Source organism: Lampris incognitus, chromosome 20, assembly GCF_029633865.1.
Source record: "Lampris incognitus isolate fLamInc1 chromosome 20, fLamInc1.hap2, whole genome shotgun sequence".
NCBI classification, from domain to species: Eukaryota; Metazoa; Chordata; class Actinopteri; order Lampriformes; family Lampridae; genus Lampris; species Lampris incognitus.
The window spans coordinates 34,054,979-34,070,580 of NC_079230.1; the positions used below are offsets into that span (position 1 = coordinate 34,054,979).

General features: G+C 43.8%; 1 protein-coding gene across 1 annotated transcript; it reads left to right on the forward strand.

The window, feature by feature from the left end:
• The first annotated feature begins 10,288 nt into the window (after window positions 1–10,288).
• On the forward strand, window positions 10,289–13,877 carry nat16 (N-acetyltransferase 16). The gene is made up of 4 exons (XM_056300759.1): window positions 10,289–10,504; window positions 10,903–11,127; window positions 11,275–11,630; window positions 13,649–13,877. The coding sequence occupies exons 1-4, from the start codon at window positions 10,289–10,291 to the stop codon at window positions 13,875–13,877; spliced, it is 1,026 nt and encodes a 341-aa protein (XP_056156734.1).
• The last annotated feature ends 1,725 nt before the right edge of the window (window positions 13,878–15,602 follow it).

Consider the following 15,602-nt stretch of genomic DNA (forward strand, 5'->3'; position numbering starts at 1 on the left):
AGAAAACTGTGACTGCAGTTATAGCACTGTCACTGCAGCTATAACACTGACTGCAGCTATAACACTGACTGCAGCTATAACGCTGTGACTCCGGCTATAACTGTGACTGGAGGTATAACGCTGTGACTGGGGCTATAACTGTGACTGGAGGTATAGCACTGTGACTGGAGGTATAACACTGACTGGAGCTATAATACTGTGACTGCAGCTATAACACTGTGACTGGAGGTATAACACTGACTGGAGCTATAACACTGTGACTGCAGCTATAACCCTGTGACTGGAGGTATAACACTGTGACTGCAGTTATAGCACTGTGACTGCAGCTATAGCACTGTGACTGGAGGTATAAAATTGTGACTGTAGCTGTAACACTGTGACTGCAGCTGTAGCACTCTGACTGAAGCAATAGCACTGTGACCTCAGCTATAACACTGTGACTGCAGCTATAGCACTGTGACTGGAGGTATAACACTGTGACTGGGGCATAACACTGACTGGAGCTATAACGTTGTGACTGGAGCTATAACACTTGGACTGCAGCTATAACACTAGGACTGGAGGTATAACACTGTGACTGGAGGTATAATACTGTGACTGGAGGTATAACACTGTGATTGGAGGTATAATACTGTGACTGGAGGTATAATACTGTGACTGGAGGTATAACTGTGACTGGATCTATAACACTGCGAGTGCCGCTATAACACTGACTGGACGTATAACACTAATACTGTCACTGCAGCTATAACACTGTGACGGGAGGTATAACACTGTGACTGGAGGTATAACACTGACTGCAGGTATAACACTGTGACTGCAGCTATAACACTGTGACTGGAGCTATAACACTGCGACTGCAGCTATAACACTGACTAGAGCAATAATACTGTGACTGGAGGTATAACACTGTGACTGCAGATATAACACTGTGACTGGAGGTATAACACTGTGACTGCAGCTATAATACTGTGACTGCAGCTATAACACTGTGACTGGAGGTATCACACTGTGACTGCAGGTATAACACTGTGACTGCAGCTATAACACTGTGACTGAAGCTATAGCAATGTGACCTCAGCTATAACACTGTGACTGCAGCTATAGCACTGTGACTGGAGGTATAACACTGTGACTGCAGCTATAGCACTGTGACTGGAGGTATAACACTGTGACTGCAGCTATAACACTGTGATTGGGGCATAACACTGACTGGAGCTATAATGCTGTGACTGGAGCTATAACACTTGGACTGCAGCTATAACACTGGGACTGGAGGTATAAAACTGTGACTGGAGGTATAATACTGTGACTGGAGGTATAATACTGTGACTGGAGTTATAACGCTGTGACTGGATCTATAACACTGCGAGTGCCGCTATAACACTGACTGGACGTATAACACTGTGACTGCAGCTATAACACTGTGACTGGAGGTATAACACTGTGACTGGAGGTATAACACTGACTGCAGGTATAACACTGTGACTGGAGCTATAACACTGTGACTGCAGCTATAACACTGACTAGAGCAATAACACTGTGACTGGAGGTATAACACTGTGACTGCAGCTATAACACTGTGCCTGGAGCTATAACACTGTGACTGCAGCTATAACACTGTGACTGCAGCTATAACACTGTGACTGCAGCTATAACACTGTGACTGGAGTTATAACACTGTGACTGCAGCTATAACACTGTGACTGCAGCTATAACACTGTGACTGCAGCTATAACACTGTGACTGCAGCTATAACACTGTGACTGCAGCTATAACACTCTGACTGGGGCATAACACTGACTGGAGCTATAACGTTGTGACTGGAGCTATAACACTTGGACTGCAGCTATAACACTGGGACTGGAGGTATAACACTGTGACTGGAGGTATAATACTGTGACTGGAGGTATAACACTGTGATTGGAGGTATAATACTGTGACTGGAGGTATAATACTGTGACTGGAGGTATAACGCTGTGACTGGATCTATAACACTGCGAGTGCCGCTATAACACTGACTGGACGTATAACACTAACACTGTCACTGCAGCTATAACACTGTGACTGGAGGTATAACACTGTGACTGGAGGTATAACACTGACTGCAGTTATAACACTGTGACTGCAGCTATAACACTGTGACTGGAGCTATAACACTGTGATTGGGGCATAACACTGACTGGAGCTATAATGCTGTGACTGGAGCTATAACACTTGGACTGCAGCTATAACACTGGGACTGGAGGTATAAAACTGTGACTGGAGGTATAATACTGTGACTGGAGGTATAATACTGTGACTGGAGTTATAACGCTGTGACTGGATCTATAACACTGCGAGTGCCGCTATAACACTGACTGGACGTATAACACTGTGACTGCAGCTATAACACTGTGACTGGAGGTATAACACTGTGACTGGAGGTATAACACTGACTGCAGGTATAACACTGTGACTGGAGCTATAACACTGTGACTGCAGCTATAACACTGACTAGAGCAATAACACTGTGACTGGAGGTATAACACTGTGACTGTAGCTATAACACTGTGCCTGGAGCTATAACACTGTGACTGCAGCTATAACACTGTGACTGCAGCTATAACACTGTGACTGCAGCTATAACACTGTGACTGGAGTTATAACACTGTGACTGCAGCTATAACACTGTGACTGGAGCTATAACACTGTGACTGCAGCTATAACACTGTGACTGCAGCTATAACACTGTGACTGGAGCTATAACACTGTGACTGCAGCTATAACACTGTGACTGCAGCTATAACACTCTGACTGGGGCATAACACTGACTGGAGCTATAACGTTGTGACTGGAGCTATAACACTTGGACTGCAGCTATAACACTGGGACTGGAGGTATAACACTGTGACTGGAGGTATAATACTGTGACTGGAGGTATAACACTGTGATTGGAGGTATAATACTGTGACTGGAGGTATAATACTGTGACTGGAGGTATAACGCTGTGACTGGATCTATAACACTGCGAGTGCCGCTATAACACTGACTGGACGTATAACACTAACACTGTCACTGCAGCTATAACACTGTGACTGGAGGTATAACACTGTGACTGGAGGTATAACACTGACTGCAGTTATAACACTGTGACTGCAGCTATAACACTGTGACTGGAGCTATAACACTGTGACTGCAGCTATAACACTGTGACTGCAGGTATAACACTGACTAGAGCAATAACACTGTGACTGGAGGTATAACACTGTGACTGCAGATATAACACTGTGACTGGAGGTATAACACTGTGACTGCAGGTATAACACTGTGACTGCAGCTATAACACTGTGACTGAAGCTATAGCACTGTGACCTCAGCTATAACACTGTGACTGCAGCTATAGCACTGTGACTAGAGGTATAACACTGTGACTGCAGCTATAACACTCTGACTGGGGCATAACACTGACTGGAGCTATAACGTTGTGACTGGAGCTATAACACTTGGACTGCAGCTATAACACTGGGACTGGAGGTATAACACTGTGACTGGAGGTATAATACTGTGACTGGAGGTATAACACTGACTGGAGGTATAATACTGTGACTGGAGGTATAATACTGTGACTGGAGTTATATAACGCTGTGACTGGATCTATAACACTGCGAGTGCCGCTATAACACTGACTGGACGTATAACACTGTCACTGCAGCTATAACACTGTGACTGGAGGTATAACACTGTGACTGGAGGTATAACACTGACTGCAGGTATAACACTGTGACTGGAGCTATAGCACTGTGACTGCAGCTATAACACTGACTAGAGCAATAACACTGTGCCTGGAGGTATAACACTGTGACTGCAGATATAACACTGTGACTGGAGGTATAACACTGTGACTGCAGCTATAACACTGTGACTGCAGCTATAACACTGTGACTGGAGGTATAACACTGTGACTGCAGCTATAACACCGTGACTGCAGCTATAACACTGTGACTGCAGCTATAACACTGTGACTGGAGCTATAACACTGTGACTGCAGCTATAACACTGTGACTGCAGCTATAACACTGTGACTGGAGCTATAACACTGTGACTGCAGCTATAACACTGGGACTGGAGGTATAACACTGTGACTGCAGCTATAACACTGTGACTGGAGCTATAAAACTGTGACTGCAGCTATAACACTGTGACTGCAGCTATAACACTGTGACTGCAGCTATAACACTGTGGCTGGAGCTATAACACTGTGACTGCAGCTATAACACTGTGACTGCAGCTATAACACTGTGACTGGAGCTATAACACTGTGACTGCAGCTATAACACTGGGACTGGAGGTATAACACTGTGACTGCAGCTATAACACTGTGACTGGAGCTATAACACTGTGACTGCAGCTATAACACTGTGACTGCAGCTATATCCCTGGGACTGGAGGTATAACACTTACTGCAGCTATAACACTGCGACTGTAGCTATAACACTGTGACTTATGCTATAGCACTGTGACTGGATGTAACCCTGGGACTGCAGCTATAGCACTGTGACTGGATCTATGACACTGTGACTGGAGCTATAACACTATTACTGGAGGTATAACACTGTGACTGTAGCTATAGCACTATGACTGGAGGTATAACACTGTGACTACAGCTATAACACTGTTACTGTGGCTTTAACACTGTGACTGGAGGTATAGCACTGTGACTGCAGCTATAACACTGTGACTGCAGCTATAACACTGGGACTGGAGGTATAACACGGTGACTGCAGCTATAACACTGTGACTGCAGCTATAACACTCTGACTGGAGCTATAACACTGTGACTGCAGCTATAACACTGTGACTGGAGGTATAACACTGACTGGAGCTATAACACTGTGACTGGAGATATATCACTGTGACTGCAGCTATAACACTGTGACTGGAGGTATAATATGGTGACTGCCGCTATAACACTGTCACTGGAAGTATAACACTGACTAGAGCTATAACACTGTGACTGCAGCTATAACACTGGGACTGGAGGTATAACACGGTGACTGCAGCTGTAACACTGCGACTCTACCTATAATACTGTTAGTGCAGCTATAACACTGTCACTGGAAGTATAACACTGACTGCAGCTATAACACTGTGACTGCAGCTATAACACTGTGACTGCAGCTATAACACTCTGACTGGGGCATAACACTGACTGGAGCTATAACGTTGTGACTGGAGCTATAACACTTGGACTGCAGCTGTGACACTGCAGCTGAATTTAGAGAATTCAGAGGCGCTTGCGGTTCTGCAGCAGCATGATAAATTTTTTGTGATGTCTTCCACGGTGCATTGTTTGTGAAATACATATATTTTAAATTATTAATGGTTCCTTTGTTCAGAGGATGTCTTGATAAGACGTGTACAATACACAGTACTGTTGGTATAATACACAAGTGAATTCTATATAACTATTTCTTGATCTAATTGTTATTGGTACGCAGTGTAGTCATGGCCTTTGACCTTTGAGGCACAAAAAAATGCTTTTATTTACAGTATATTCAGCCATGAACCTTTGTGGAATAATTTCAAGATCTGAAATTCCATATTCCATATTCCAAAGAATATGTGTGATTACTCTTTTGCACTACTGTAAAACATGTTACATGTTAACAGAAAGTTCTTTAGTAAGATTTTTTTTAATTCTAAAGAATAAGAAAATAATGTTTTGCACCGTTAAAAGAAAGTTGTTTGCACTAAGAACATGCTACATGTTAGAAGAACGTTCTTGAATAAATACATGCCAGTGTGAAGCTTGAACAGTCGAACTGTTATTTTGCAGTGACCACATAAAATTCTTGAATGATCCTCTGTTATGCGTGCATTTCTATTGCTCAAAAATATGAAACTGATCAAATTCAGGCTTGTGTGTTTGGGTTTGTCGCAGTGCATGGACCTATAGATGTGTGTCTGGTAAATGGCGGAAGCGATTGCATTTCCTTGATGGGATTATGGTATGAATGGGACTTCTTACAACCAAGTATACTATATATGTAGATACAGTGGGTGTAATAATAGTGCAGTCATGCAGGTGTATGACACGTTATATGTGATATAGGTAGTCGGACCTGGGACCACCACCCCACCCCGTCCACTGTCCCTTATTTCCATTTCAGGGAGTTGGCAACCCTACCACTATATAATACACATAAATTACCCCATTTGACGTGACCTTGTTATGTTTTAAATGTAGGCCATTTCAACAGTGCCCTGGTCATTTAAATGCTTTTTCAAAACAAACCCCAGCCCCTTACCCCATTGGTTGTAACAAGAAAGCTGCAGCAGTCAAGGAGACCACAGCCTCACAAAGTCCTGGAGAGGTCTGCAGCTTCCTGGGCCTTGTCACATACTGTGGTCACTTGATTCCAGATCTAGCTACCCTGACACAGCCCCTCAGAGAGCTCACAAAGAAGGACCAACTGTGGGACTGGTCCCCCGCACAACAGGCCACATTCCACACACTCAAAAGTACCCTGAGCAGCGACATAGTCATGGCCTACTTTGACCAATCAAAACACACAGAGGTTGTCGTGGGCGCAAGCCCTGTAGGCCTTGGGGCTGTTCTAACCCAAACTGACTCTGATGGTAGACTACACACACTCGCCTACGCCAGCAAAACGTTGTGACCTGTGGAACAGAGATACTCAGACTGAGAGTGAGGCCCTAACTGTGATTTGGGGTTGCCTTCACTTCCAACTCTATCTACTTGGATACACTTTCACAGACATTACAGACCACAAGCTGCTCGTGCCCATGTTCAACAAGCCATGTCCTCCCCTCCCCCCAGAATCGAACGCTGGTTGCTGAAACTGCAAAACTTCAGCTTCTCTGTGGTCTACAGGGCAGGTGCCGGTAACCCAGCAGACTATTTCTCCAGGCACCCTGTTTCTACACCTGAGTCCAAGGACACACATGCCACCGAGCTGGCTGAAGCCCATGTGCACTTCATCGTCTACCACAATGTGCCCCGTGCCATGACACTACAGGAGATTCGTCCTGCCACACAATCTGACCCATGCCTCCAAAGGGTCATGACTGCTGTCAGGACTGGACAGTGGCACACTCTTCTGGAACAGACAGCGGACACGTCTCCAGCCCAGCAATCAGTTCTCCGGTGTTTTCACACAAAGAAATCAGAGCTAATGGTGTCTGCATCTGATCTCCTGCTGAGAGGGAATGAACTTGTAATACCTCCCTCACTGCACAACCAGGTGATAGACATCGCCCATGAAGGCCATTAGGGGGTGGTGAAAACAAAGAAAGTACTCCGGGAGAAAGTGTGTTTCCCAGGAATCGACCAAAAGGCAGAGGACTGCATCAAAACCTGCCTTGCCTGCCAGGCAGTAACAAACACGACACAGTCTCACGCAGCCCTTCAGGTGACTCCTCCGCCAGCTGCACCTTGGACTGAAGTGAGTATTGACTTTTGCTCCTTGCCAAATGGAGACTACCTACTTGTAGTGATGGATGATTACTCAAGGTGCCCTGAGGTGGAGACAGCATCCACCACATCTGCCAAAGGTGTAATACCAAAGCCAGACAAAATCTTCTCAGCATATGGCATTCCAGAAGTCGTCAAGAGCGACAGTGGTCCACCGTTCAACTCTGAAGAGTTCTCCAGGTTTGCTACGTACCCGGGAGTCCACCACAGAAAGATAACGCCATACTGGCCCCAAGCAAATGGCGAAGTGGAAAGATTCATGAAGACCCTGAAAAAAACACTCAGGATTGCAACATCGGAGCACAAAAACTCTCAACAAGAACTGAATCGTTTCCTGAGAGCATACAGAACAACACCGCACTGCTCCACTGGGACGCCCCCTGCCACAGCAGTGTTTGGTAGGCAAGTGCGCACCACACTGCCCAGTGTCCAGTCCACAGTCCCGGACGAGCTCATGAGGGCCAAGGACACACAAGCGAAAGAGAAGATGAAAGGGCACCACGACAAACGCTTCTGTTGTGCCTCCTCTGCTCTGAAAGTGGGAGACCATGTGTTGGTCAAAAGACTGCGACCAGACAACAAGTTCCTATCCCCTTTCCGTCCTGATCCGTTCCAAGTCATTGCAGTGAAAGCAACAATGGTCACTGCACAACGTGAGCAGCAGAGTGATGACAAGGAACACATCACACTTCAAGCAAGTGCCCCCCTCACCAGCTCGGCCTACGCCCGCCGCTACTGAACACCACAGCATCATCACAGCATCATGCCTCAACAGACTGACCCATAGCTGGTCCTAGCGGTTTGCCCACACCGACACGGACAGGTGTGGGCACCCCCAATGGCACCAGCGGGCCTGGAGACCCCTGGGATCCCTCGCTACCCACGGAGGGTATAGTTCAGAAGAGGCCAGAGTACCTTAAAGACTTTATATTAAGTTAAAAGAAAAAGAAAAAATGAAACACTGTTTGTAGTCATAGAAAACCGTTTTGTTTATTTTGATATCTTCCCCTTTTACCTAGTATGTTTGGTCGTTTTGTTAGGAATGTTGGAGGGATGTGATGCTCAGACTTTAATAGAGAATACCTCTTTAAGAGGAGCAAGGGGTTATGGGACGAGTACGGAAGTAGGAAGGAGGAACAGGCATGAATGCAGGACACACTACAGTGTGGACGTATGAACGACAGGACGAGTGATAAAGTAAAGCCCCAGTTATTTGCTCACACAGTCGTCCCGTGTGTTTGTGGACATTACAGGTCCTACAACTGACACATGTCAATATCTAAAAACCGCTTGATCTAAAAATCTGAAATTTGGTATACTTATACTTGGACCCATTTGGCTACATTGCCTTAAGTGCCGATTGGCTGGATTACCAAAATGGCCGCTGAAAAGCCAATCAAATTTCAGTAGCTAATATTTGCTAGTGTGAATGGCCGATCTTCATGAAACTTGACAGGTTTATTCTTTGTGGCACATAGAAGCCATATACCAGTATGAAATAGATCGGACACATGGGGGCGCTACAGTAAACACATTTACGTTTTGGGTCATATCTCGGGCTCTGTAATGGACTCTCGAAAAAGTCTTTTCTCATCTGATTCCTTGAAGGTCCCGAATCTAACACACCCGTTCGCGCCAATTTCCGCCTGCAAAATTGTCCCGCCATTTTCAAAAAAACGAAAGTGAAAGTAAAATGAAGTCTGAGGCTGGTCATCCGATTCTCATGAAATTTGGTCTGCATCATCTCCACACAATGCTGATACAACATGCCTCAGTTCTGTTATGGGCACAGCCGGTGAATACATGTTACTAAGCGACACAGCCCGACTCTGTCTGTTATTCGTATGCACCTACACTTGCAACAATATGCCTTTCCATTTCGAAGTTACATGTCAATCCATATTTATGGTGTGGTCCATAGTGATTCTATTGCCTATATCTTGATTGTCCAAACTTAACGAAACTTGTTGAACACAATCAACACAACATTCTTGGAAGCACACATTTTGTGAAATTTCATCCATAGGGGGCGCTACAACTGACACATTTCAATATCTGAAAAACTGCTTAAGCTAAAAATCGGGCCCCATTTGGTTACATTGCCTAAAGAGCCAATTGGCTGGATTACCAAAATGGCCGCCAAACAGCCAATCAAAATTCAGTAGCTAATATTTGCCAGTGTGAATTTCCGATCTTCATGCAACTTGAGAGGCGTATTCTTTATGTCATATAGAGGCAGCTGCAATACTGCTTGGATCCCGTTAATCGCTGCTTGCGGCTATATTTGTTTATGTTTTTTGTTTTTTTAAAAAGGGAAGATGTGTCGTTATATGCCTTTGTTAGGAACTGCGTTACCCAGAATCCTAGCTGTTATGTTGCAGGCTAGTGACATGCTGAGGTTAGAGGTGGGATAATGTGGGATGTGGGAAAATAAAAGCTTCTGCGGGAACTTGGAAAAGGTCCATTCATTTTAAAAGAACAAGCAAAACAGTTTGCAGACTTTCTTACCAATAATGATTACAATATTATTTGAATAAACACAGTACCTTGGATATCTCCCAACAGTCCTTTATTTGTACATGCATTCACTCTCACAAACATTTTTTGAGAAAGTGAAGCACCTGACATAAACTATTTAGTTCCCACTTTGCTCTCTTCTATGTCACTTACTTTGTTCTCTGCTCTCTGAACTCAAAGCAGTCTTTACAAGATGGTTAAATGGCATTCATGAGCTAAACTTCTATAAATCCTCTCTCCCACTGCTCTCTCCTCTTTCTCCTCATTTCTTCCACCCTCATCAGCATTCCCAGGATGAAGATCGAGAACAGCCTGACCCTTCCCCAGCTCCCAGAGGCCCCATCTCCGACAGGACTCCAGTTCAGTGTAGCAACTGAGGAAGACTTTGATGAGATCATGGCAATGAGCCAGGACATCTATGGTGGCTTGGACTACCTGCCCACTAGATATACCACCTGGTTGCAGGAGTCCAACCGTACAGTCATACTGGCCCGCAAACAAGGGAAAGTGGTAAATTTGGATCTAAGAAATTATTTACTATTTTAAATTGCAATCTTTTGAGAAACCAACATCACAGAAACTCGAATCATATTTATTGCCAAGTAGTTCAAGAATATACAAGGAATTTGGCTTGGTATGTTGGTGTATGAAGGAAAAACCAACAGCAACAGTATGATAAAAGTTAAAAAGAATAATACAATATAATAAAATATTTATACAAGAAAAAATAAAAATAGGTGAGATAAGGTGCAATAATAAAGAAAACGCAACATAAATCTAATTTACAAAGGAGGCAAGGCCCAGCAGTGGGACGAAGCTGCTTTAGCATGTTTTCATAATGCTACTCACTTCAAAGAATAATGTCCACTTCTGAAAGAGGGTTGTTTTATCATTTTTGTCCAATCTAGATTGCTCTGGAGTCAGTGTGTGTGATTGACGATGGAGAAACCATGTTAGTGGAGGGTCTGCGAGTAGCTCCTCAGGAACGAGGGAAGGGTGTGGCTGGGCACCTGCTGCGCTTCTGCTCCCAGCTGGTCAAGTCCAAGAACCCAGAGGTCAAAGTCACCCGCCTTACGCGTGATGACCAGCTCGGACCCAAGGACTTCCAGAAGTATCGCCTCATCACTAAACAGGTAACTTTAGAATACCAGAGGTTCTCGAATACAAGCATTTTTTTTTAATCTACCAAAAAAGTGAACTTGAGAATTACACAAAAGAATGCCTCTTGTCACCACTCAACATGTACCTTCACTTACAATCAGCTGTCTTTTCCTCCACAGGGTATTCTTCTTGTACGCTTCAGAGCTGAGGACCTTAAGCTTCGTCTTACTGAACTTGTGCCAGATGAAGAACTCAATTGCTCTTCCTCCAGCTCCTCCTCCTCCTCCCCCCAGCCCCCTCCCCCAGTATGTCTAGACCCCATAGCCATCCACCATCTTTATTTAACCACTGACCTCATGCGGGGTGTCCTGCCGAATGCCACCATTGTTCAAGACTGGCAGCCATTCAAGCCATTGCCTAGCAACATGGCCATCTTGCTAAAGAAGGAAATTGATTGGATGGTGAATGATGTCACCACCCCCACCATGGCTAGCCTCTGCACCTTCCCATTCAGGGTGCCAATCGGAGATGACTGGTAATCGTTTTCTCTTTATCAAAAATGTTAAATAGCAGATGAGTGCTTTGCTTATTTAAAATAAGCTAATTCTGTTTTGGTTAATTTTTTTTAACTTGGATGCTATTTATGCAGTTTTTTCCATCCTGCATATTGGTTATGATAGCATTTTACTTGCCAGCTTGATTGTGGAGATCTAGGATACAGAAGCACCACTGGACACAGTTTCATAATAGCATCTTAGGATGCCACAGCATATGAGCGACACACATTTTTCAACAAGTCCAGATTCAACCCCTTTATGCAAGCCATGTATTTGGAGGTCAAAACAAGAGTAATAGTTAAAAGATATGAAAGTCCAATGTTAGCAACAATGGTCCATCACATTGCTGAGCTACTTCCTGGTTCAAATTGCCAGAATGACCATCCTACTTACCATAGGTAGCAGTATCCAATGAATTTCAATATCAATAATATATCAATAATGGCAATTAATGAAAAGCACTTGACCATATCATCACTGCATGAATGTGCCACAAGAAAACAAAAAACACAAAAAAAAACGTGTGCGGTGGGGAAATGAATTCAGCACCAACCACAGCATTCACTATTCACTCTAAATATTGTTAAAAAAATCTTCATGGTCAAGTTGTTTCTCTCCCAGGAGCTGTTGGTCAAATCCAATTCTCCCGACTGATGTTTGAGAGGTCCTTCAGCATCTGTCCCATGCTCTACAATAGTCGTTCAACTTTGAGGAGCATAATCATGCAGTGTAGTATAGTATAGTATAGTATAGTGTAGTGTAGTACAGTATAGTGTAGTGTAGTGTAGTATAGTATAGTATAGTGTAGTATAGTGTAGTGTAGTGTAGTACAGTATAGTATAGTGTAGTGTAGTATAGTATAGTATAGTGTAGTGTAGTACAGTATAGTATAGTGTAGTGTACTATAGTATAGTGTAGTGTAGTGTAGTGTAGTACAGTATAGTATAGTGTAGTGTAGTACAGTACAGTATAGTATAGTGTAGTGTAGTATAGTATAGTGTAGTGTAGTGTAGTGTAGTACAGTACAGTACAGTATAGTATAGTATAGTATAGTGTAGTGTAGTGTAGTACAGTACAGTATAGTATAGTATAGTGTAGTGTAGTGTAGTGTAGTGTAGTGTAGTGCAGTGCAGTGTAGTGTAGTGTAGTGTAGTATAGTATAGTATAGTATAGTATAATATAGTATAGTATAGTATAGTATCTGTTTTCTCTATGGAGAAAGTCAAGGTTCATTCAAACAAAGCTTGCGCTCCCTCGTTTGGCAGAGGGCTGGGCAGTGATACGTCACATGCTGGCGTGGTTACACCACTGTTTTGATCGAAAGTCACTGAGGACTATGATGGCATTTGAAGAAATGCAAAGATGTGCTTAACATTTAGTTTTGTCACGTTTAAAGCACTAAACAGTGGGATGTAATGTGGAGCGTAATGTGGAACTTAATGTGGAACGTAATGTGGAATGTAATGGACGGCATTTCGAGGTGGGTGACATTCGATTCCAACATGAATTCATAATTTCCTTCTGTAAAAGCAAATTATTTTTCATTGTTTTCCATAGATAAAGGTAGTGACATCCAAAAAATGTAATAAAGGTCCTGCTTTTCATCTAAGCAGGTTTTCCACACATCACCTATGGAATGGTAATTGTGTGTGTGCATTGCATTTCACATTACTCCACTGTGATGATTGCTTTAAAATGTGGCACAAATCCCTCTCGACCATACTGCTGACGTGAAGCTGTGATGAAACAGAATGCTGCTAATCAAAGATTAGACATTGGAGGAAGTTATTTACCTTCATAATTTCTAAACCAAAAAACCTCTTCAAACTTAAATTCATGTAAATATGAGGTGTACGTTGTGTCCAGATGAACTGATTCAGCTTTCTGCGATGTAAGGTGTACACTCTGCCACAGATACTGAAATATCTTGTCATAAGTCTGACCACATTTAACTTCTCGCCCATCTCATTTAATCATCTTCTGATTCTTGGACCAGGTATTACCTGAACATCGACATGTTTGGTAAGGACCTAGCTTTGGCTCGTCAACAGTTCCTTTGCCACCTACGCCGCCACACCGCGAGCCTGAAGGGTCACGTGATGTGTCAGATGTTCCTGGACCCCCCACTTTGGAAACCTATGGCTGACTTCTGCCGCCAAACCCTGCAAGTGGAGCTGGTGAAGGAATACACAGAGCAGTGTGTTGTGGAGTCAGATGTCATGTAGCTGCAGCTTGTCGACTGGTCCAGGAGCAGGAAAAGGGGGATAAAGAGGAAACATTAGGTCAAGTATATCTAAAGAAAAAACGAGTCAAAGTGAAGGAAACAGATGACCGGAGGAAACTCTAACAGACCCAACCCCAGATATGTTAAACTGAAACAAGAAATGCTTCCCCCTTAGAAATCCCTACTTCGAAATCACTACTTAGAAGAAATCACCATTTAGCAACAGGGGAACAATTCTGAGAAAGAAAAACTGGTCTGAGGCTATGCTAGATTTGCAATACTGTAGGTTTTCATTTAACAATTCACTAACATATGACTACGGATGAGGAAAGGCTTTAGTCAAGTTTGAAGTTGGAGAGCCTTCTCACAACTTTTTCATTCACTCACCGTTAGCATGTAACTGATTTCATGTACACAAATACTATTATTTGTTGGGAAAAATGCAAGCAGGCATAGAGTAGTTATGTTTTTCCTTCTTTTGTAAATACTAGGGATACAAGTATGTACACACGCTGAGCGGGATTATTAAGTCTGCACATCTCTAAGGCACTTTATGAAACCAATACAGACAGCTTGTTTTGACTCAAGCAAAAAGGAAGAATTTGGGATGAATTTCGAGCTCGTCACTCTGAAACATCAGTGAGGAGCTAGCTACCAAGACATCTCTGAAACATCTGTGAGGAGCTAGCTACCAACACACCTCTGAAACATCAGTGAGGAGCTAGCTATCAATACATCTCTGAAACATCAGCGAGGAGCTAGCTACCAACACACCTCTGAAACATCAGTGAGGAGCTAGCTACCAAGACATCTCTGAAACATCAGTGAGGAGCTAGCTACCAACACACCTCTGAAACATCAGTGAGGAGCTAGCTACCAACACATCTCTGAAACATCAGTGAGGAGCTAGCTACCAACACACCTCTGAAACATCTGTGAGGAGCTAGCTACCAACACATCTCTGAAACATCAGTGAGGAGCTAGCTACCAAAACACCTTTGAAACATCAGTGAGGAGCTAGCTACCAAGACATCTCTGAAACATCAGTGAGGAGCTAGCTACCAACACACCTCTGAAACATCAGTGAGGAGCTAGCTACCAACACATCTCTGAAACATCAGTGATGAGCTAGCTACCAACACATCTCTGAAACATCTGTGAGGACCTAGCTACCAGCACATCTCTGAAACATCAGTGAGGAGCTAGCTACCAACACATCTCTGAAACATCAGTGAGGAGCTAGCTACCAACACATCTCTGAAACATCAGTGAGGAGCTAGCTACCAACACACCTCTGAAACATCAGTGAGGAGCTAGCTACCAACTTACCTCTGTAACATCAGTGAGGAGCTAGCTACCAACACACCTCTGCAACATCAGTGAGGAGCTAGCTACCAACACACCTCTGAAACATCAGTGAGGAGCTAGCTACCAACACACCTCTGAAACATCAGTGAGGAGCTAGCTACCAACACACCTCTGAAACATCAGTGAGGAGCTAGCTACCAACACACCTCTGAAACATCAGTGAGGAGCTAGCTACCAACACACCTCTGAAACATCAGTGAGGAGCTAGCTACCAACACACCTCTGAAACATCAGTGAGGAGCTAGCTACCAACACCTCTGAAACATCAGTGAGGAGCTAGCTACCAACACACCTCTGAAACATCAGTGAGGAGCTAGCTATCAACACACCTCTGAAACATCATTGAGGAGCTAGCTAC

What these genes read in the sequence shown, in the direction of transcription:
- nat16 (XM_056300759.1), top strand. Translation starts at nt 10,289, where the DNA reads ATGAAGATCGAGAACAGCCTGACCCTTCCCCAGCTCCCAGAGGCCCCA. An exon ending in CCCGCAAACAAGGGAAAGTG is followed by an intron (nt 10,505 to 10,902) that starts GTAAATTTGGAT and finishes TGTCCAATCTAG; the next exon opens with ATTGCTCTGGAGTCAGTGTG. An exon ending in GTGCCAATCGGAGATGACTG is followed by an intron (nt 11,631 to 13,648) that starts GTAATCGTTTTC and finishes TTCTTGGACCAG; the next exon opens with GTATTACCTGAACATCGACA.